This window comes from Haemorhous mexicanus, chromosome 4, assembly GCF_027477595.1.
Source record: "Haemorhous mexicanus isolate bHaeMex1 chromosome 4, bHaeMex1.pri, whole genome shotgun sequence".
Lineage (NCBI taxonomy): Eukaryota > Metazoa > Chordata > Aves > Passeriformes > Fringillidae > Haemorhous > Haemorhous mexicanus.
Genome location: NC_082344.1, coordinates 68,072,582 through 68,096,538, shown reverse-complemented (window position 1 = coordinate 68,096,538; position 23,957 = coordinate 68,072,582). Strand labels below are relative to the sequence as shown.

Here is a 23,957-nt window from a genome sequence, read left to right as displayed (position 1 = left end):
CTTAAAAAAATTTAACAACACAGCTGCTCTTTTTTTCATAGTTTAGAATTAATTTGCTCTCTGTTCTTTTATCCCTGACGTGTTCTGCAGCCCCTGGTGTTGCACCAGGACAGCAGTATCCTGGAGTCTCGGGACCTGCGCTTAGAAAAACGCACTTTATTTCGGTAAGAGTCAAAAATGATGCCTTCCTCTGGCCTTTCCTTCCCTCTTTCCCAGTTTGCTTTTTGAAAGTGCAGTAAAGGATATGTTGCCAGTTCCCTGTGCAGTGAAACAGGAGGCTGTGCAGCTGCAGGAGGGGGCTTTCTGGATTGCTCTTAGGATACAAGTGGGATTTTGATGCCAGTGTTCCAGTTTAGGGATATTTAAATATTATTGTGATGTCAAAATGCTCAAACTGAGGCAGCTCTGAAAGCATTGGACAGGTCGGTGGGTCCAGAGGGACCTTCCACATCATAAAGAGACATGTTTAGTAGAATAGCAGAAAGAAAGATTTGGAAATTGAACTGTGAGTCTCCTAGTCTTAAAATTAAATGGATATATTTATTAATGACATGTTCCCATTCATTTATATCTGTATGTATATATGCCTAGCTGGAAAATTACAGTAAGACTAATTGCAAAAATAAAATTCCTCTGATGAACCCTGAATCTTAAACAAGTCTACTAAATTATTAAGTATGGATATAATATAATGCAGTACATGATATATTTAGTTTTATGTAATATATTTGGTAGCGTGTGTTTTTTTTCAAAATAACATTTGTAATTTTTTCCAAAATGAATCCAGACTAATGCTATGAAAACTCCTGAAATAATTATTTCAGGGAAAAGTATTGAAGCAAAATGTATTACATTACTGACCTGGACTTTTGAAGTGAATGAAGTTTATTTTGTCAGGCATTCCTTATTTTGGCTATATATTACTTTTCCTTAGGAAGCTGGGCTAGTTTCTATTTAAAGGTACTTCAGGTTAATAAATACTGCGTGGCATATTCAATTTTTAGATTGAGATTGAGCAGTCTTTTATTAGGTGTGAGCTTGTTGAGTCTCCAAGATAAAAAGGAACTTTAAGTAGGCAGTACCATATGTTATTTGTGTGTTAATTAAAATGTAGAAATGTTCTACATTATTCCATTCTCTGGGTAGATACTATGTAGGCAAATATAGTCAAATATTTGGAACATTTTCACACAAAGGAGAAATACTATGTGGGTATATTTGGTTACCTGAATGTTTGCCACTTTTGTATCAATTACCAGCTAATGACTAAAATGGATCATTTCAATTTAGTAACTGTTGAATTCAAAGAAAATATGAAAGACAAAGTTTCAGTTATTCTGGCTTCTTGGGGAAGAGAAAAGTCAACGTGACTTAACATCTTGTGTTTAATTTTTGTGAGATAAAAGATGAGTTTTATATTTAATTGTGACTGAAAAAAATTACTGATAATAATAATATCTGATGATGATGTACATTTCTTCTGATTGTTTTGTTAGTAATAGCCTTGTCCTTGGTTTCATACTATAGTACCATTGCAGTCAAATGAGGCTTATGGAGGATTCAGGGCAGAGATGAAGAGCATAAAAAAAAAAAAAAAGCCAAAACCAAACCAAAGCTAGCCACAGCTCTGTGCAGGGAAATAGATGCTAATGAAAGTTGTTTGGGTTTCATTTAAAAAAATAATTTTGTATTTCATTATTCTTTTACTGTTTTAATAATGCAAAATTGTAAAATAGGCTCTGAAAAGAGCTGTCTTTAGCCTGTAAATTCTAAGTTAATTTTCAGCTTTGGTATATAAGTTTCTCTTATACCTGTATTTAATCATATGGTGGCACCAACCCTAAAGAAGTAGCATCATCTGGAATTCCAGTGTTTGTTAGTCTGCTTAAAAATTAAAACACTTGTCCAAATCCATCTCATGTAATTGCATAACAAGTTGTGAGTCTGTCTTGTGGAACTGAGAAGAAATATTTTTCTTGCATCCAAGTCTATAGTTGAGGCATGGAGTCACTTTGAAAGGACTCTTGGACCAAACTGGTCAAAGAAATCTCCCTGTAAATATGGAAGTGCTGTGGAATGCTTTTGCTTGGTCTGAAGTAGACTGGCTCAGGCCTTCACTCAGCTCTGGCAAGCGAAACAGTACAATTTTTATTTGTGTTAAATATAAGTAATGATAAATTAAACATAAGAATAAAGAAATATAAAATAATATTTAAAATAAATATAAAATAATAAATTCTTTGTTGCTTCAGTTAACATACATTCATGCTACTGCAGTTCCAGCTTGTTACTAGCTGTAAATTGGTATAACTTTGCTGTAGATTGGATTTAACATATTTCTGTTCACTTTATTTGCTGGAGTATTTCACACTTGATGTTACAATTGCTGTGTTTCAGGCTGGATCTTGTTCCTATCAACCGGTCAGTTGGTCTGAAGGCAAAACCCACCAAACCAGTAACAGAGGTCTTAAGGCCTGTTGTTGCAAAATATGGTTTAAATCTTAATGAACTTGTGGCAAGACTAGTAAGTATTCTTTGATGTAATTCAAGCAGCAGTATTTTCTGTCTGGAAAAGATCATGTGATAGTCCATGGAATGATTCCTCTCCTGAGAGTTAGGCATTTAAATATCTACAGCTACATTTTGAGATAAAATGCATTGTAATTATAACCATTATGCTTAGTAGTAGCTACCTCAAATATTTAGTCTACATCTGTTTTATATTCTCTTCAGGATAAATCCAACATCCAAAATAAGCAAGCCTGAACTTTGCTTCTTCCAGAGCTCAAACTCTCATTATTAGCCAGGGAAAGTTGGTTGGATTAAAGCTTTTGTTCCATTGTCCTGAGAATCATGAAAGTTGCCACAAATCCCCTTGCAGAAATATTTTGTTAAAGCAGACTGATTCAACTTCTCTACTCTACTACTGAACTCTTGGCTAGCATGTTCTCCTTTCTTTGTGCTGGAATACCTAGGAGTGTAAAGTTAATTTTGTGATATTTCTAGTATGTACACTGTCTTAGCTGAACCAGTCCAAGTTCTTAAGATAGCTGAAAAGCATGTTGGTATAAAGGTAACTTCATTTAGTGAAATTACAAAATTAATGAAATACAGTCAATTTAGGATAAAAAAAAAATCTGAAGTGTCCTCTGAAAAACATGACATGCTGAACATGCACACAATAATGGTTCTAGAGTATTTGACCACACTTACAAATTGGATGATTTTTTTTTTCTCCATGTATCTTTTTTTCCCAAATACCGTTCTTCTCACAGAATAAGGTTACACTCATTGAAATCAAGGTAGCTTTACACCACTGGAATAAACATTTTTAGAACAGTAGGAGGATAGATTGAAGATACTCTGAAGCATAAAATGCTTTGCTTGTTTTCTTTCAAAAATGTCAGACTGCATGAACTTGTTCTGAAAACAGCTTTTTCTCTGTTACATACAAACTGTGATCCGACTTTAGAGTGGTGAGCAGGAGCCCCTTGATCTTGGTGTCCCTATATCTAATCTGGATGGTCAGCGGGTTGTTCTAGATGAAAAGGAACCATCAAAGGGTAGAGGTAAGTTTGTATAAAAGCTTTTGTTTGTGGTTCCAAATCAGTTTTACAAACCCTGACTATGGTTAGTTTTTCCTGTTGCTGTGAAGGTGAAGTAAATGTGATTAAATTTAGATATATTACATATGGCATATATTCTTTTTAACTAAAAAGGAGGGCAGTTTCTGAAGATTGAAGAATAATTTAATCTGTGATAGCAGGTATTTTTATTGTTGCTGTAAGAAATTTTGCAGTAGTAATATTTGAATTTTTTGTTTGCACTGAGCCACAGATCCATACACAAACTTAGGAACGTAGCACCCAGTAATAATAATGAGAGTCAAATGCCAAATATCTTCTGTGCATTTGGAAATTATTCAGTGAGGAACAATCTGTGTAAGGAAAACAGATGCAGTTTGTACAGCAGCTGCATATGCTGCTATCGTAATATCCTTCTTTAGCATGAGAAAGTTCCAGAGCCTACTTCTCCAGTTTTAAGTGATGATTTCTGAAAATAACACCAAAAAGAATAAAAACTCATGACCTTAGGCAACATAATTGGAAAAATAAAAATTTATCAACTAAACAGTTGACAATCTCTTGGCACAATTAACACTTTAGATTAATGTAAGCAGCCTTATGAGTAAAGGTTTGGTTTCATTAGGAGACCTTTTTAGAGATATTGAACACTTATCTTCAGAAACTAAATTAGCTATGGTTAAATTTAATACACTTAGATCTAAGATCCTCTTCAAGGAAGAACTGACATTATAAACATGGAGGTATTTATTAAGGAGAATCAGATTTGTCATTTTCCTAACCAACAGAACCAATTGTTATTTTGAAAAACGGTTTCAAATACTAAATTCTAAATACTTTCACACATAATTAGTTTAAGTATTACAAGTAAAGCCTAAATCCAGTGTGCTGCCAGCATCTGTAAAAGCCTAAATCATAGAGGATCATTCTGGCAGTGGGTCTGTGGCAATGTACCAGTGAAAGAGGGCAATGATTCTGTGTTACTAAATTTGCTGTAGGCAGATTTCATTTGATGGAGGCTTTTGGTTACTTAGACGATGGCAAGGAGGGTACAGCAGTGTGTACAAAATAATTGATGCGTGAAACAGGATGGAAAGGTTTCAACATGGCCTTTCAATGGTCTTTTCTGCTGATTTTATTTTTCTTTTTAAAATTATAGTGTTGAGAATTGCAAACTGAATTACCAGATTTTACGATTATTTGATCTAAATCAACTGAAAATTTAGTGTGTAAGTCAGACTTCAGCATCTTTTAACTTTAAAAATAATGCTAGTGTGAGGAAAACCTGAAGATGGGAGGCAGATTCTGGTGGGTTTTTACTGTAAAGTATCAGGGTTATCAACTGTGCTCACTCTTTATTTTCTGAGTACACATAAGAGTGATTTTAAAGCAAAAATCTGTTGTGTCCATCATTGTCCCTTAAGTCTTGCTTTGGGGAATTATAAATCAGTAGTTACAGAAGGTGTATTTATGTTCAATGTTTACAGAGAAACAAAGAGGCATATTAGTAAAACAGACTGCAACTGTATCTTCTTCAAGAAGTCAAGGATCTACTGTAAGTCTTCTGCAACGATTTTTCTCCATTAGATCATCTTCTGTTTCCTTCTAGAATTCTGTATCAAAGGCTGCATTCACACATGATTTTGAATCGGCCAAATTATGTAACTAGATAGAATATAGCTGTTATCTGTCTGATAGTTTTCCACTGTCAACAGCATTTATTTGTAAAGAACTTTGTCTTCATGATGAATCAGTTAACTCTTTCACTGTGTTGTGTTTGTTGTTTTGTGTCTCATTGGCTTATTTATGTTTGAAAATAATTGAGCTACTCTGTAGTTCAAAGGCCATTTCTGTCATGTGAATTTGTCAGAGTAATCAATATTATATTTATTTCTACATTTTTTGGGAACTGCTATGGCAAATGTTCTTTGCCATAATCAAGACTAAACTAAAGCATTTGTTGTGGTGTTAGAGAAATGTGCTTCCAAAATAACTTTCCTCATTCCTTTAGGCCATATTATGTATCCAATGATAGAGTCTGAATGTAAGTAGTACCTTAACTTTCCTTCTGATGCAGGGAGAGGGAAGAACTCTAGGAAAGTCTAATTCTATCAAAATGAAAGGCGAAAATGGAAAAAATGCTAGGGAAGTCCGGCTGTCAAAGAGAGAAGACTCTATTGCAAAGATTGGGAAAAAAAAAAGTCAGAAAATAAATTTGGATGAAGCAGAGGGTATGTGAACTTTATAGCTTACATATTAACATAAGTAGTCTTAGAAAAATTTTGTGTCTGTGTAGGTACCACATGTTTAATACTGTGTTGTGAAAATCATAGTCATGACCATTATATTTTTGTTTGGTGTGTTTGAGTTGTCAAGTTTTCGTAAGTTGAAGGTAAAATTTTAAGAATACCTAAACACTGATGTAGGTGTCCAGTGGGATTTTCAAATGTGAGGAGTACCTAATTCTTGTAAAATAGAAGGGGATTAGTTACTCCACTGCAGTTGAACATCCCATTTGATACTCTCTGTAAGCCGTGTAGAAGCTTGGCTTTCTGTTCACCTCTATATAAGTGTTTGACAGGCACTGCACAGTAGTGTAGACCCAAATGTACTCAGGTAAGAATTTTTGTAAGTTTTCTGCTGAGCTCTGTAACAGCCAGGGCAGGGCACTCAGACTGTGGAGGAGATGTGATGGGCAACAGAAAAATTTGCATTCAGCAAAAGGTGTTTAGAAGTAGAAATAAGCAAAGAGGTTATTAGTAATCTTGCATTCCCTGAGTCCTCTTTTCACCTTTGTTACATCTTAATAGTTTTGGTGATATCATTGGAAAAAAATCTCATTAGAGAATTTCCTTTCTTATAGAAAGATGTCCATGGGCAAAATAAAAATAAAAATTATGTAGCACTAGAAATTTTGGCGTAACACCCCTTGCCCTAGGACATGAACTGAAGTGATTACCTGTCTGTCAGCCCTACACGCTCCTCCCTGTTTTTCCATGTAGGAAGAAAAAGCCTCAAAGGACGTATTTGAGCTACAGATTAAAATTTACTGCTGAAATTACTCCATATGCAAACCAAAACCTGGTTATGCACATTTATACAGCAAAAGAATGTTTACCTTTGAATGTTCATCTGTGAATAAATGTCCACTGACTAGAGCTGAAAAAAAAATGCTATGGCTAAAACTTCTACTGCAAAATATATGGTTTTTTTCATATAAGTGTTATTACAAAATATTAGTGCATTTTAAATTATTTTCTGTTGCTTACTCTTTTGTTAACTTGTTTTCCACATTTTAATACTTTCATTTTTTTTCCTAGGACTGAGTAAAACATTAACATAATTTGAAAACTTCAGAATTCGAGGCTTTCACATTTTATTTTGAGTTTTGTGATATTTGTCAAAGTTTGGAAAATGCATACCAAATGTTGTAGACTGTTTTTTAATGCAAAAACAAACAACTGTTCTATGAACTTTGAAATTTCAGAATCATTTTTGTATGACACATCTTAGAAATGTTGCATGTTTTAATATGCCTACCGCCATTTTGCAAAACTTTGGCAATAAGAAGCATTTTGAAGCTTCCATCTTGGCTACGTTCAGATTTTAAAGCATTTGAAAAAGCATGTTAAAAAGTCATTTTTATGAATACATTGCAAAGCCTGCCAAGTATGAGTAGAGGATTTAGGAATAAGGTCCTACAAGTGCAAGTGTACAACTTCATATTATGCTAAGTTAAAACTGATACTAATGTTCTGTTGCTTTATTCCTTAATGGCTTTTGCTTCAAACAGTATTTATAAGCTGGGTTGGAACTGTTGATTTTATTTAATCTGTTGGAGATGGCCTTTTTAAGCATCTTTTAATATTCTGTAGTTAAAGTGCTTTCTTCTTCAAAAATTAAGACATGCAGAGACCCTATATTAAGAATTACATATTTTTATATGTCTATGTTTTGTACCAAAGAGTTTGTTTATTGTTGCAATGCTTCTTTTTTGAGGAGTGGTATAATTCTTGGCTTACAATTGATAAGTTTCTTGTTGCCAAGTTTTGAAACTTTTTAGAACAGTGTTGATCTACTATGAGTATTATTTATAGAAACATATTAAACCATTGGATATCATTAGGGACATGATCAGAAAATCACTTCTAATTGTGTTAAAGCCTCTTTAAAAAGCTGCCCCATCGCTTTTGGTAATGGCTCCTTGGATAGTTACTGACTATCTGTAAGCTACTGATTCATTGCAGCTCCAAGTAAAATGGGGTTACTGAAATCATCATCTGATCATACCCTGTGATGATAACATCCTGGTTTAAAACTGCACCATGAATTGAATTGAAACGGTGATAAAATATAATTACTCTGAGAGAAAGTCGATATAACGAGGAAGTTTGCAACATTCTGAATCTTTGAATGTTCAAATGGCATGCTATTTTTGAGTTAAGATGGGTAAAACCCATCCAGAATATAAAAACGTGCACCCATTGTCTGTAAGACTAGAGCCTTGTTTTGTATAAAGAATTAAAAAATCCTGCATGTGTGTACAGATTTATTAAGTGCATAAAATAGAAGACGTGTTCAAGGCTCAGTGAATTGCAGCTGTTCTAAACTGCAAAACTCTTACAATAGCAATGCTGATGGTCTTAATTATAGTGATGCTAGTGAACATTGCTGCAATTGAAAAAGTTCCTAATTAACATGGGATCTTATTTCAAGGCAGCATTGAAAGAATTGAAGATCTTCATGGAAAATAAATGTGCTGAAAATGTACGTTTTAATAGCATTGCACTTTCTGACAAAAACTTGTCAATTTTGGGTTTTTCCCCAATAGAGTTTTTTGAACTCATATCCAAAGCACAAAGTAACAGAGCAGATGACCAACGTGGACTGCTAAGGAAAGAAGACCTTATTCTTCCTGACTTTCTTCGTTTACCACCCACTGGACCAGAACCATCCTCATCTACACCCGCAGGTCCAAAAGGCCTCAGCAAGCGAGTTTCAAAAAGTGATGGCAGTGATGGATGTACATCACCCAGTGGAAAACAGGAGTCCCTGCAAAACTTTAATGAAAATTTAGTAAAGAAAGTGGGTTACTCAGAAAACAAACATAAGTCTGCTTTGGCAGCACTCCACAGCCAGAAGACTTTCAGTGTTCCTTTTAGCCCTCCGTTGTCTCCAATTCCACACGCCCAGGAGAACAACGCCGCGGTGTGGAAAAGGCAGTCCAGAGAGCTGCAGGCTGAAGGCATTCAGATGGTAGATGATGAGAATGTGGCAGACTTGACTCTTGTGGCTGAAGGAGACATTAGCAGCCCTAACAGCACTTTGCTACCACCGCCACCACCAACGCCACTGTCAGACATCAGTAAACTCACGGAAGCCAACTATCCGCCCCCAACTCCTTTTGCAGGTAATCAGGAAAAATCTGGATTTCAAAGATCCAATTCAGGTATTTCTAGATTTTAATAGTCTTTCCTTTTGTGTAAAACTACTTTTCCTTAGCACTGTTAATCAGTATTTGGCACCCATTAAATCAGCAAAGAAAATTCTCTCTGCACCTTAATTTTTTTTTTTTTTAACCAAAAAAAGAAGGAAAAAAGATTTTAATTGCCTTAGTATGTTCTAACTGTAATACTTCTGGTTGCCTTTAACAATGTACTTTTGTTTGGATTTGGCATGTTACCATAAATGGCCACATGCAGACAAACTTTTGAAATACATCCACGTGCTGTAATTATCTCATTCACCCTCAGAGTACAAAACAGGATATCAGCATTTTGAGCTCCACAGCACTGTTGTGTTCCAGATTTTCTGATCCGTTTCTCATAATGAGATACATGATTAGGGTTTGGAAGTTTAAGTACTTTAACAAAACCCCTAATTATTGAAAATTGCAGTATTGTTTATGATTAAAATTTTAAATGGATAAGCCTCAACTTAGGATATATTTCACTAATAAATTTGCTATTTCTGACGAAAATAAAATGTTATTTTTTTTAACCCATACTTTGCTACACAGAGAAATAGATTGCATCTATCACACTTTCTCCCAGAATATTCACATATCAAGTAGCTTTCTAATAGATAATTTAAAAAAAAAAAAGATAACTTTTTTAGGATGTACGTTTCATGGTCTAGCAATATCACAGAGCAATATTATCCCAAGGCTGAAGTATGGAATTTCTTTATAAACATGGACTCTAATAAGAATTGCTACTACCAGAAACAGGAATTTGAAGACAATGGGTGTCGTGACATTGACATTTACAGTCATTGTACTGTGCATTTTAATGTAAAATATAAGAAGAGGTATCTATGTGCTACATTTATTTTTGATGTTTCACAAACATATGGTGCCATATTTGTATGATCACATTTCTTTGTGATGTGGGAATATACATTTTAATTATTTATCTTTTTACACAGAGTATTTGATACTGTTCTTTATCTGTATGGTTGATGATTTGTAAATACTTCTTTGGTTGTTGGATGCTTATAAATGGCAATGCAAATTATTTCATCCTCTTGGCATTTTAAAAGCCAATTCCTTTATTAGTAGTATCTGAGAAATGTTCTATTAGCGCTACCACTTAATTTCTGAAACTGAGTGTTAGACGGACTTGTAACCAGTGCCTATGAATAACAGAACCACAAAATGTACTTCTGACATATTGATGTATATATGCATAGATTTGTGTTGGTGTCTTTCTGATAATATGTCAAGTGTACAACATAGGTATCAATTTGCATATTTTTCAGTGAGAACTGTTTAAAAAAAACCATTTGCACTTAAAAAAAACTTCATGAATTTACAATATTTTAATGCATGCCATAAGTTTCTGTGTAACCACTGAGCTGTAGCTTTCCCTTTTCCCACTTTCTACTTTTTACTTTGTAGAAATCTTTGTGTAGTTTTCACATGTATTTTGTATCCTTGTTCTCTCAGGAGTAATAAATTCTAGCTCTAGTTACGCAAACTGGTTTTAAGCTTTCATTTTATTCATCATTTTAAAAATTCTTTCAGTCCTGGATTAAGAATTCTGATTGAAATTACCTTCTTATGACAAACAGATAAATAGATATGAACTAGCAATTACCATGAGACAAAGCTGACAAACACTAGATTTAATAACAATTTAGACATCAAAGGGCAAATGCTGTCTTGAGATGCTGATGGGTCACATGTGAAATCCATAGCATTGGCATGTGCTCCAGAAGGCAGATAAGACAGGAGATTTCTTTGGAATTAGTCATAACAGGAACTCCTGAAAGGAGAATTTCTTCTGTCTTTGGGTTCTTGGGCTAAACTTTATATTCATTACTTTCCTTCTTATTTTAAACTAAAGCAACTCTTCCCTGGTCTTTGAGAAGTGAGCTGGAGATCTCAGCTCTTTTGATGTGGAGTAACCAAAGTAACCACCTCTTTATTTGGTAGACTTGGGTAAGAAAGGAGGGGTTGGTTGGGTGCTGGAGACCACACTACTCTTTTCACTCTTTGAGATGGGTCCTACATAACAGCACTGTGAAGCCTAATTAAAAAAGAATAATTCTGCAGAGAGGCATGTCGTGCTGTTAACTAGGCCTCATTGTGTTCTGGGGAATGCAAATCCAGTTTTTCCAAAAGTCACTGTGTTCTCACATATTTGTGGGCCTCCATGAAAGAAAATAAAGCAGTTGAAAGTCCTGTAGCAGTTCCCCTTCTAAAATGATTCATAATTTTTCACAACAAATAAGTAATACCTTCCATATTTAATTTAATTTTTTAAAAATGGATTTTAATTAGCATGTATATTAACTAGTGTTCTATACTTTCAGTGGTGATTGTGCCTTATTATTTTGTCATAGTCACCCATGAGTAAGTAATCAAACTAGTTTTGCAAAACTGAAAATCTAAATTTCTTTTAGCTTTCTGAGAAACCAGATTTTTTTAAGGAATAACAATTTTTAAAAAAATATATAAAACACCTTCCTTTTTTTGCTACAATCTTATTACGTATATTAGCTGTATTCTACACTCCTCTCACAATACTTTGCTGTTTAATGGGAACTGTATTCTATTAAAAAACGGTGATTTTATGGAAAAAATGTGGGGCGAATCAAAACTTTTCTATTTTCATGACTGGAGTTTGCATGGAAAGGCTGTTGGATGATGTACATAATTATAATAAAGATTTCTGGAAACTCTCTCCAGTCAAGAATTGAAATCTCAAAGGACTAAATCATTAATAATGGTTGCTTTTTTAAGTGCTTTAATGGTTGTTCATTCATAACCCCCATCAATGGAAATTGCATTTCTGATTGGTTTATTCAATTAAAATGTTGGGATATAAAGACAAATAATGACTACATAATTTGCGGAGGTCTCTAGTCTTGGTTCCAAATTGGCCTAAAGACAAATGATGTGTGTGCTTACCCTGCACATTTTGGGCTTATAAATGCTGGGAAAAGGACTGGGAGGAGTGAAGGGGTCCCTCATTGTTCTGCAGGGGGCAGTTTGCTGATGGAGCAAAGCCAGGCCAATGTCCATCCCTCTAATGGGTAACACTTGAGGTTTTTTTCACTTGATGATGTAGAAAGGAAAATATGAACAATGGAAGGCAGCAAAATAAGGTTTGCATCACTCTGAGCTATTGAGAACACATTTTCAAGCTCAGTTCTTAACTTTCTGAAATAGTGAAATGTTTTTATACTGTATTAATACTTAGCTGAAGTAAATAGCAAATCAGCAACACAAGAATCATTACTGATTCTAGTTGCGTTACTCATCAAGAGAAAATGTCTTTATTTTGAATAAGCCTGCTTGTTCTGGCAATTTTCCCACTTTAAAAATCAGAGGTTTCTGGAATCTGAAGATAATCTTTCATGTCTCTGCATACAATGGTGGTCCCATCTGTGGAAGAAATGATTATTGTGTGGTGTGATTGGCTTGAAGTGATGCATTCATTTTTGAAAGTGTTAAAATGCCGGTTTAATCTCCTTGGCTTTTGCTTTGTTTTTCTTTTTTTAATTGCCTGGTATAGTCTGGGTACTTTGAATGTTGCCCAGTTTTTCTCAAGAGGCTGGGCACATGTGTTACCCATGGGGAAAGGCAGCCTCCCAAACCTGTAGTCTCCTCAAGAGCTGTGAGTATTAAGCCACAGGCCTTGCACTAGATTGTTTATTCAGCAATATTCCACTGGTCTGAGTTGTTCATGATGGTTTTTGCCTCTACTACAAAGTAGGTGAGCGTTTTGTCATGATAGCAACTGGGCTGTTTCACTAAATACCATTTCAGCCTGAGAGAGGATGGTTTGCAGCAATCCAGACTGAAGTGCACAGACTGTAGATTTGAATCCAACAAATTGATCTTCCTTCTCTTAAAAAAAATCCCTGTTGTTTTGGGCGCTTTTTCTTTTTTTTTCAGCTAGGATGAGAATTATTCTCAAAATGACACTAGAGTTACAGTCAGTGGAATTGTCTACCAAGTTCTACCAAGTACAAAGGCCTTTTTTTTTAAGGAGATGTATAGACTGGATCCAGCAATGCAACTGAAAAGTTTCTTCAAAACCACCTTTTAGCATATGATGCCATTGGTTAAGACAGAGAGCCAGCTAGGGGAAATAAAAGCATGGTGAACTGTCTGTAATTATGCTTCAGTAGAATGTAGAATGTTGAAGAATTAATTTAGGCAGTCTAAAGCTATATAGCTTTTTTTAAAAGAAACTGCTTTGTTTCTGAAAGAGATTTGTGCCCTCAAAACAAACTTGCTTACTTTCTTATTGGAAAGAAATCTTTCAGAAATGAAATAATTAGTACCAGGGCTAGGATGTTTTTGTTGTGAAAGATAAATTATGCAGAAATAAAATGCAGGGTAGTCTCTCAGAGTCTGGTATAGGCTATTGTTCCCAAAGCCAAAAAAAAATAATCCCCAACTGATCTTTTTTTTATTATTCACAGAGAGGATGCAATATCCCACAGCTGAAGAATAGAGATCAGATAATTAGAACAGAGATCAGTGGTATTTCTGTGCCTTTTGCTTTCTTGGCTACTAAATTTTTCAATTCTAATGGTAATGAATTCCAAGTGGAAAAAAGTTTGTGATAGTTATGGGGATTAAGAGGACATTAAGAGCAATCACATGTCTATCTTCAAAATTTGAAAATAAACCTTTTTTTTGTAATAAATGATACAATATTTTATGTAACTAATATTTTATATAATCTCTTAATTCAGGTGGCATATTTTAGAGACAGTCCAATGGTATTCCCTGTGTAAATCAAGATAACCACATGAATGAAAACATAAATAAAAAATCAAGAAAAGGAGGTGATTATGACACAAAAGATGCAAAAATAATGTAAATCATTATTTTAACAAAGGCTGTTTTCATGTAGTAACTTATATCCTTTACTGGTTCTGTGTAAATTTATAGAAGATAATTGGATTCTGGATCAATATAAAGAAGTACCCATGGGAATCCAGAAATACTAAGGCTGGGATGTGTTAATCCTCTTTTAATCAGAGCATGATTAAATAGGAGAATTGCATGTAGTACATGACTGTGATCCACAACAAACAGAGGAGAAAGGGAGTTTAGAGTAGACAAATGGGAAGCAAGGAGGACCTTGGGGGATCATTATTTGGATTGTAAACTTATTTTGATCAAGCAACAGAATAAACATTTTAGAAAGAATTACACATTCTATCACTGCCAGGATGAAATGTTAGAAAAATGACAGCTGCCCTTTGAACCAAATGCACGTGGGCTAAATCCAGATCTATTCAACCCATGGCAGCATTTGGATGATGAGATGAACTTTGCTGAATTATTGGTGAAATGTAACCAGTAGCCCAGTGAAACCATATTTTAGACTCTCATAATTGAAAAATAACCTAATGAATGGCAGAATAAATTAAAATGGATTCAAGTAATTCAATCCACTATCTCCCAGCATAGGACTCTGCAATAATTAAACCTGCTGTTACCGACCACTGATGGAAAACCAAAATGAAGGTTAACAATAAATGCTGGAGGATCACACTGAGAGCTGAATATGTGTATGCTGCTGCAGAGTTGTTTTATCATATCTACTGCTTGGAAAGTAGTCAAAAATTGTTTAAGTTTTAGCGGTGGAGAAATGGAAAGTTTGAGCAAATTGGACAGTGTTATTGAGGGCACACATGTCTGCCTGGATCAAAATTCAGCAATTTTCATTTAATTTATTCGTGGAGCACTCCTGGATTTTAAATGTTGTTGTGTGCAGTTCCCTTCAGCTGCTGTTGTAGCCGTGTATATGAAGGGTGCCCGCCCTCAGCAAACACAGGTTCAGTGCTCCCTCTTTTGCATCTGTATGCCCCTGGTGAGCTCCCTCTTCCATGTGATATTCCACATTTGTCTTTCTGAATGATGTTCGGTGCTTTGTTCTTCTTGTGAATGCTTTGGAGATGAGTGCAATGAAAGGATTTCCATCTGCCCATTTCTAAACTTAATGCTGCAAATGTACTCACAAACTTCCCAGGAAAAAAAGTAAATAAACTGGTAATGTATAATATTGCTGCTTTGTAGCACAACCCATTTCCTGGCTCGATGCCTTCATTTTACTGAGTCAGATTTCAAGGCACTGAGCATATGCTGCAGTTGCTGTTTCATCATGCAAGTGAAATTCAGCATATAAAGTCAAATTTCCTTTGAAAAGATTTAGCATAAACTGTAGGTAGGAATCTTTTATTAAGTCTGCTTTCTCCATGGTGCTGTATCAATTAAGAGATAAAAAGAAGGAAACTGCCAAAGAAAAATTAACCTCTGGTATTCTAAAACTTTGATGTAAAGTATCCTTTTCCCTTCAGAAGCATAAATCACTGTACAAACTTTAAAAAAAAAAAGATTCTTGCAGTAGTAACAGTATGTCAGCCAGTGTGGAAGTCATTCATCCACCACTTAAAAGAATCCATGTGTGGGAGGGCTAATATGTAGAAGTAGCATTTCCTAACAGTTTAGGACAGAAAGGGATAAGTGTCTTTCTGAGTGTGAAACTGCCAGATTATGTCCATGTTAAGGAGAAGTTATTTATATTGATGTATGTCCAGGACCCTGAAGCAGAAGTGAGTATCTATTCACCCACTATAGAAGTGACCATCAAGAGCTCCTTTTTTTCAGTCTCATGTAAGAAAATGCTCTCTCAGGCAGTGTGGTACCACCTTGGGACAGGCTCCATGGAGTCAGAGGCTGGAACAGTATCTGCCCAGGCTCCTGTGTCACAGCACACCCCAGGGCCTTGCTGCTTGGGAGACTGATTACATTTGGGGATGGAACATGTCTGTAAACCACCAGTCCCAGGAATTGCCCCTGAAAACTTCAGGTTTCTTTTCACGAGTTATATTCTAAATTTTATGAAATACTTCAATCAGATTTTTATCTGCTCAAAGTCAGTACAAAATCATTAATCTGGAGCTCATTCCCTTTAACTGAGATCAAATCCTCTCTGACATTAGAAGTCAAATGCCTGGGATCAATGGTATGAAAATCAGCAGGATATTCTTGTTATCTTTCAGTAGAACTTAGAGCCATCTAAATAGTTAATGATTTTGACAAGAAGAGAAGAATTTTAGCAAAGGTAGAATGATGAGCGAAACACTCAATTTACATGAAAGAGATTTTATTAAAAATCATAACTAAATTTTAGCATGCTCAAATTTAACATTGAAAATAAATGCATTTATTGATTATGGTATAGAAACAATATAACTGCAAGTTGTTGTGAGCAGGCCTTTAAGTCCCCAAGCATCTGCATTAGACTTAGGGTTGTATGATCCTCTCATCTACATTTGGCTGTTAATGCTGCTCCTGAAATTTCCAGGTTTTTTGTGACCACGTCTTTGTGTGGAATTTGGCCAAATGCTCCCTTATTCCTAAACTACCTGGAAGACAATGTCTTGTGATCTTTTGCTTAGATCCTAAAGTTTGAGGATTATTTAATACAGAAGATTTCCCTTTGTCTTTCTCTATAAAGATAGTTCTCCATAATGATAATATTAAATTTAGAGTGCTTGAGAATAATACACAAAATCCAAATATCACAAAAAGAGAAGTACTGGTAACAGAAATCAGGAGATCAGCCAAAACAGTGCCTGACTTTAGTCATCTTTGGAAAAGTGCAGATGGGTGCAGTTAAGCCTTCTAAGCAGTCATTTGGCTGTGAGTCTGTAACACAGCAGATCTCTGGTTTAAGGACAAAAGATGACCTGCATCTTCCCATCTTTAAACCAGCTGGAACGTATTGATGGGATCAGATGCACAGGAAAATTTCCCAAGAGCTGTGTGGAATGCTTAGCAAGGGAGGAGATTACCAATAGGTGTGAACGTGGAATTCCAGCCTGGAAATTCACCTGTGTGACTGCTGCCATAAGCAGTGTCTTCCTCTCTCTACTGAAGTTAGGTGGGACCTCTGAGAGATTAGATTTGGGAAAATGTAATAACATTCCTGACATGCTTCATATATGGCAAAGCATCTGCAGAGCTCTCCATGGAGGTATCCATCACTTCAGTCAAGAATATGTGAAGAGAAGTTTTACCTGTGAAGGCCCTCTGCACCTTAGATGGTGCCCTGCACAGCTGAGTGTCTTCAGGCATTTGTTACTGAAAACGAAAACATGAGAAGGAGAGCAGTGTAAGAGTGTTACAAACTTCATTGAAACCTCATTATAAAGTACATGCAGATCTTGAGTCTGCTTGAAAACTTGTGGGATACATTTATACACGAGCTGGTTGGCAAATCTCGCCTACTATTTGTGTTAAATAGCCTTGCTCCATAAAAGCTTTTTCTTTAAAAAGTGAGGAAAAATTTATATTGAAATATTTTTTCTGTGTAGTGCTACTCTTGAAATCATCTTTCTATTTGGTGAAGATGAGCTAAGATATTTTCTACCCTGACAGGAAAAGTGAAATCATCTTCACAGTATCCTCCCTTAGTAATTCCGTATTCTTTTGAGCTGGTATTTTAGACAAGATGTTCTCTATTACTGCCCTGCCTCTAGTAGTAATTCATTTGATGCTGCCGAGAGATTGCTCCTAAAAAAGGACATTAATAGAAAAATATGTCTGTAATGTGGATGTGCTCTTGTTCAGATGAGCTTGTGTCTTGTGAAGCCTGAGAGCAAACATTGACCTTATTTCTGCTGTGTTCCTATTGGGCAGCTTGCACACCCAGTTGCTTTGTGTGCTGACTCAGTGACACCATAATTCCAAGACTTAATGGCATTTCTTATATTTAACTACAGAAGGGCTTAGCATCCAAATAAATACAGCAATACTTGCACCTTCCATAGTGCTCCTCAGCAGGAGTTTCCAGCTCTTCCATCTCTTGTTAATGCAGGCTGTGTCTTTGACTGTGGAAAGTGTTTCAACCTAGTCCAAGTCAACAGATGTGAGACCTTGCACCTCAATCAAAGATGTTCCTTTACGTGACATTTCATAGGAGGATGCATTCTGAGTGCTAGGACAGCTGGATGACTCATGCTCTGTCAATGCCATGTATTTGTGGTAATTTGTCATTAGTAGGCATTTCAGCAATTTGTAGCTCTTTTAAAGCAACTTGAAAGGAGAGTCACAGGTCTTCCTCAAAGGGTGTAGAATAGTAGATTAAAGAGATCAAGAGAACAATTCAGTACACTCATGTTAAGATAAACGTTCCAGAACAGAAGAATAGTTTTTTGCAGCACAGCCAGGCAAGCAGCAGTTAAAATTAAGGCAATGTTCAGTTTCAGTAGGGAGACTTAAACACAAAGTGTAATATAGTCCCATTAAATGTTAGCTGCAATTTAGTAGGCTGAAGTCATGCTGGGCTAGCAGGGCTGGGAGCTTTCTGCCTCTCTCTGCTCAGCTGATTTGTTTGGAGGTTGATCTAATTCCTCTGAAAACACAGCAAGCATTACTGATGTGAAATACCCACATTATTCATGTGGGGCTTCACTGTAGCTAAAACAGTAAGCATTGCACTGCTGAGGATTTTAACTTATTTTTCTTAAATAGAAAGCATTATGCCTCAAGAAGACCCTGGAGTGATTTGATTGAAAGTGTGTGAAAGTGCTTTTTTTGTCTTTTTCATTTGCATTTCCTCCATTCCCCATATCAAAAAGTTCTTGATTACGGTGATTATGCATGGAAATTTATTTTCCTTGCAAAAAAACTGAACCAATCACTTCATGGAATAAACACAAATAAAATATTTGAAAGACTGCTATGGGATTTAACCACACCAGTCTCATGGGATTTGTGTGGCTAAACATGCTGATCAGGCACTTGGATGTACTCTGGCACAAAATTTTGACAATGTCAGATAAGATGGTATCTTTTAAAAGATGGATAAGAAGATATATGGAAAAAGGGAATTAAATATGAAATGGAAGTCCCTACTCAGGCCTGCTTTTGTCCCTTGAAAGTTTCTCTCTTTTTTTTCTTGGCTCTCAGTTTGATCTAATGAAAGCAGTTCTCTGTATCTGAAAATGTTGCCCCTCTTTATATCATTACGGGGGGAACCTCAGTTACAGAAACCATCTTGCTAACTGGTGTGAATCCTAAAATCCACTTCATCCTTCCCTTCCTGCTGCCATTGACACAGGCAAATCAGCTTCTCTACATTTGCTTTGAGAAGCTCCTTGTACTTTGCAGGGTCACACCTAACACAAAACTGGCTTTTGGGAGCTCAAGGTTTGAACTACAGCTGTCTTGGGCTGTGTGTGTGTAGTCTAGAGAATAGCCTGAATCCTGGCAACTGTGATTTTAGATGTAACTCGGATGTTTCTTGAGTGTTTAAAGCCCTCAGCAGGACCTCAGTAGGCTGGAGAGATGGGCAGAGAGGAACCTTCTGGAATTCAGCAAGGGCAAATGCAGGGTGCTGCACCTGGGGAGGAACAACCCTGTGGAGCAGCCCAGGCTGGGGCTGACCTGCTGGAAGGCAGCTCTGCAGAGGAGGGCCTGGGGGTCCTGGTGGACACCAGCTGTCCATGGGCCAGCAGGGTGTCCTTGTGGCTAAGAAGGCCAATGGAGTCCTGGGGTGAGTTAGGAGGAGCAGTGGCAGCAGGTCAGGGGAGGTGATCCTGCCCCTCTGCTCATCTGGAGTGCTGTGTCCAGTTCACAAGGAACTCCTAGAGCAGGTCCAGCAAAGAATTACTAAGTTGGTCAAGGGTCTGGAGATTCTCTCTTAGGAGGAAAGAATCAGGGAGTGAGCCTGTTCAGCCTTGAGAAGAAACAACTGAGACCTCAGCAATGTTTATAAATATCTGCAGGGAGGGTGACAGAGGATGGAGTCAGGCTCTGCTCAATGGTGCTGAGCCAGAGAACAGGAGGAAATGGGCAGAAATTGATGCACAGGAAGTTCCACATGGATATGAGGAAGAACTTCACTGTTCTGAGCACTGGAACAGACTGCACAGAGAGGGTGTGGGGTTTCTCTCACTGGAGATATTCCAGAACCATGGACACAATCCTGAGCCATGTGCTCTGGGATGACCCTGCTTCAGCAGGGTGGGACCAGGTGCACACCTGGGTTCCTTCCAGCCTGAACTGTCCTGTGATTCTGTGGAGTTGTTTCTTTTATTCTTGTCCTGTAAACTGAGGATAATTGCTCTGTTGCAGTTCAGAACAGTGACCTGCAACTTCAAATAATCCCTTACTAGTCTGCTGGAGAATTAAGCCCTAGCCAAGTAAGAATACTATCTCAGCAAGGTCTTGAAGACCAGTTCAACTGAGGGAACATCTCCCATTCTGCCCCAGTGGAAGGTCTGTATTTTCCTTCACCTTTGGGTTTGCTGCTGTGAGAATTTTTTTGTTCTAGAGGTGTACAAAATTATACTAAGTAGTTATTTTGAATGGAGTGTTTTAAAAAAACTCTGAAAAATGCTACTTTAAGGCAGATACATATTAGTATTTTACATTTATCTTTGAGATCCAGTGTTTAGTTACCTACATGGTGCATCAATAAGTCTCGTGGGTCATGAATATCCCAGCTGACTTCCTTTGGGGCCTCAGAGAAGGTTACAATGTTGAAAACTGCTAAAACCAGAAGATACATAATTCTCTTGTTTGTGTTTTTTTGTTTTTAATTCTTCTGTTAGGTGCAAGCAGAAAGAAAAATGATTCACAAGGGACTTCAGGAAATTCCTATGAGCAGACCCCTCACAAAGCCAAGGCCAGCAGAAGCTTTAATCCTCCTGGTGTGAGAGGGAACCCTGGAATGGAGCTCCCTGTGAACAGGATAATTGATGTGGATGGGGTCAAGCTGGAGGACTCTGGGACACACTCCTGTGATGACTCTGAAGGGAACCTCAGCTTTGAGGGTTACATCTCTGAACTGAGGTCTTGCCAAGGGAGGATGAGGACTGGAGTTTACAGGACGTCAGACCTTCCATCTCTGATAGCTGTCAAGAGCGAGAAGAATAAGGCCACTGAGAATCAGTACAAAGCTACTTTTGTTTAAATCTCTGCTTTTAATTAAATTTCTGGTATTTTGCTTGGCATCAGCAGCAATGGAGATATGTATTAGAGACATGTTTCTGCAAGATGTAAGTGGTTTTCAATATCCACTTGCCTTCAAAGAGCTGGCTAGAGACCATCACTTCTGATATGAGCTGGAAGTCCTAGAATGAAAAAATAGTATTCCAGTGAAAGTATTGAGCTATTTGGTTTTGCTTTTTTTCCATTTCTGTATTATTTTCCCTGGGATGATTCCAGTGAACAGTGCAATTAAAATAATGATTTCGACCCCTACTCTTCTTGTCTTTATTCAAAACAAACTTACTTTAAATTCCCTGATCCAAACGTTTTATTTAAGATAATTTCAGTTTAATCTTCTAATGGTATTCCCTGTGTTTTAGTAGATTTTTGAAATGTAAGTAAAATCAGTTACTGCTGTAAAAAGATTAGGATATTTTCTTAATATCTTCCTGTCTGTCTCATGCCATTTGGGAAGAGGTCCAAGTGGAATTCAGTCTTGTCTAATACATTGCCTGGTTATATGCAATAATACTATTCTTATACAAGCAGCAAGAAGCAAACAACAACAACAACAACAACAACAAAAACAAAAAAACCCCAACAACACCACCACCACCACTACTGCATCCAACAACAACCGAAAAAACCAAACCAAACCAAAATTGTGAATTTCCCGTGCTGGGAATACTAGCTGCTTTCATAGCCACCACTGGTGGTGTTTCCATACCAGAGATATTTATCTAATTGCACAGTGGTGTGATGGTCACTGGGTCCCTCCTCACTACTGCTCTCAGTGCCTTTTAACTTTGGGGAAAGGCAATTTGGTTATTGCCCTTCAATCAGGGTTCAGTGCCTCTCCTTCTTGTTGTTCATTTTAGTTTCAGTTGCTTTTCTAGCCTCAGGTGGAGTTCTGAGAAGGAAAAGATTTTGAAGACTGCTGAACATGTTGGTTTTGCTACCAGCTCCTTTTCCTCCATTTCTTCAGGAGAGATGATAAACCTGGACATGCAAAAGAGTGCATGAAGAATTTAGAGTGTGGGATAACTGCTCATCATATTGAGTGGGTATAGAGAGACTTCTGGGGCTTCACTGGTTTGAAATTATAGTGAGAATTAAAAAGTCATGCTGCATATCTCCTCGACTGCAGATCCACAGAGGCAGTAGGTTTAAAGCATCAAGGTAAATACTGATTAATTCCTCTTTCTCTGCTCCTAAAGCAAACCAAGAATAATCAATTTTCTGAATAGTTGAGAGAGCTGGATGTTGTCTCTCAGTTTCTTAAACTCAAATGTGTAAGGTGAGAAAGAAGGTATGTTTGATTTTGTAATAATAAATTAAGATTCCTAAAGCCTAATGTTTAAGTGTTACATCAAATACTCCAGTGAGATTAAGGGATACAACACCCTTAGCTTTATTACTTTATTTTTTTCTACTGGTAAGTGATTTTGCATTTGATATTGAGGAAAAACCCTTGTTGACATTAGACTCAACTCAGTGTGGGCCCAAATGAAGGTATTTGCCCTGAAAATAGCTGTACTTTTTAAAACTTTCAAGCTTTAAACTAATTTTAGAGTCATGATAAAATCGTGGTGGTGTAATGCTACTAGAGAGCTGGGAAACACAGCAGGCAGAACACACCCCAGTGATGTGAAAATACTTCAATATTTGTGTATTTTTAAAGAGTTTATTTCTTCTTCTTCTTTTTTTTTAATAGTATTTTGCTAATAGCTGCCCTTGAGCAGATATTTCATTGCACAGATAAATGATAAATGGCCATAATTTTTTCCTATCTTCTGGAAAATTAATAACTTTGTTCTAATCAAAACTAAAATTACAGCAGTCAAACTCAAGAGAGGGCTTTTTGACCTGGGATATGCTTTGCACTGCTTTTGTGTCTTGGAAAATAAAATCCTAGCATCTGACAGATAAAAACTTGAAATTCGAATGCAGTGATTACAGTCTTTAATAATCTCTGATCAATATATTAGATGAAACAAGGCTGCTTATCTTAAATTGTGCAAGGGCACTCAAGTGACTGGGAGTGAGCAATGCAGAATTCTTCATCTGGAAAGAGAGGCAGCTGAGGTGAGATGCAAGAACAGCTGAAAAACCTTGGGTGCCACGGGGAGGGGGGTTGGCTTTCACACTCCTTTCTAATGGAAGGATTAGGGGCCATCAGATGAAACTAAGAGAAGCCAGGTGTAAATCAAAGAGCTGTTTCTCCACCCTGAGCTGCTGTGCTCAGAAAAACAAGCAAATGCAAGTTCATAAATTCTGAGTGCAACAAAATGGATTTTATTGTATCAGGGATTCAAAGGGAATTTGACAGCATGGGAGTCAAGTTGTGTGCAGGAAAATGAAGGATGTGGAAGAATGGAGTTTTCTTTAACTTAGAGAAAAGCCTTGGCATAATGCCTGGAAATCCTGTAAACAAAGGGACATGGGAAAAGCTGTTTCTCCCCATGCTACACTGTCATGCCAGTCAATAGCAGATTGTTTGACAGAATGACTTCTTAGCTAGAACTAATAGAAATTAATTCCTTAGACCTAGAAGTCATTAATAATATTAGCTTTCCTTTCAATACCTGGCAGAATATAAAAGCTAAACCAGCTGGAATCAGGAGTTATTAAAAAGGAATGTGGGCAGCCTGTCTCTGGCTGATGGTTTCCAATATTTTACTGGGGATGTGGTCTAGTTTTTATTACTGTGTGACTTCAGCATCATAATATGATTTGAAGTTGCCTCCTCGTACTGTGATTTACACTACTAATCAAATCTACTTACAGTTAAAAATCAGCCTAATTGAAGCCCTGCTTGATAACTTGTTCCTTTATCTTGCCAGCTTGTTCCTGAAGATAATGGAATTCTAGCTGGCTTTATTTCTCTTCTAGTTTTCCTGGTT

At 36.7% G+C, this 23,957-nt stretch overlaps 1 protein-coding gene across 5 annotated transcripts in view; it reads left to right on the top strand.

The window, feature by feature from the left end:
• Positions 1 to 21,327, top strand: part of RGS12 (regulator of G protein signaling 12) — an 85,283-nt gene extending 63,956 nt beyond the window's left edge. For 3 of the 5 annotated variants that reach the window (XM_059845261.1, XM_059845265.1, XM_059845264.1), the window contains 7 exons: positions 91 to 164; positions 2,398 to 2,524; positions 3,473 to 3,569; positions 5,072 to 5,139; positions 5,662 to 5,815; positions 8,416 to 9,033; positions 20,676 to 21,327. In XM_059845261.1, the coding sequence (XP_059701244.1) occupies positions 91 to 164; positions 2,398 to 2,524; positions 3,473 to 3,569; positions 5,072 to 5,139; positions 5,662 to 5,815; positions 8,416 to 9,033; positions 20,676 to 21,037 (1,500 nt within the window). In that variant the 3' untranslated portion in view covers positions 21,038 to 21,327. Of the gene's footprint in view, positions 1 to 90; positions 165 to 2,397; positions 2,525 to 3,472; positions 3,570 to 5,071; positions 5,140 to 5,661; positions 5,816 to 8,415; positions 9,034 to 20,675 lie in introns of those variants that run through there. The other 2 variants (XM_059845262.1, XM_059845263.1) reach the window with 2 other exon arrangements.
• Positions 21,328 to 23,957: the final 2,630 nt, after the last annotated feature.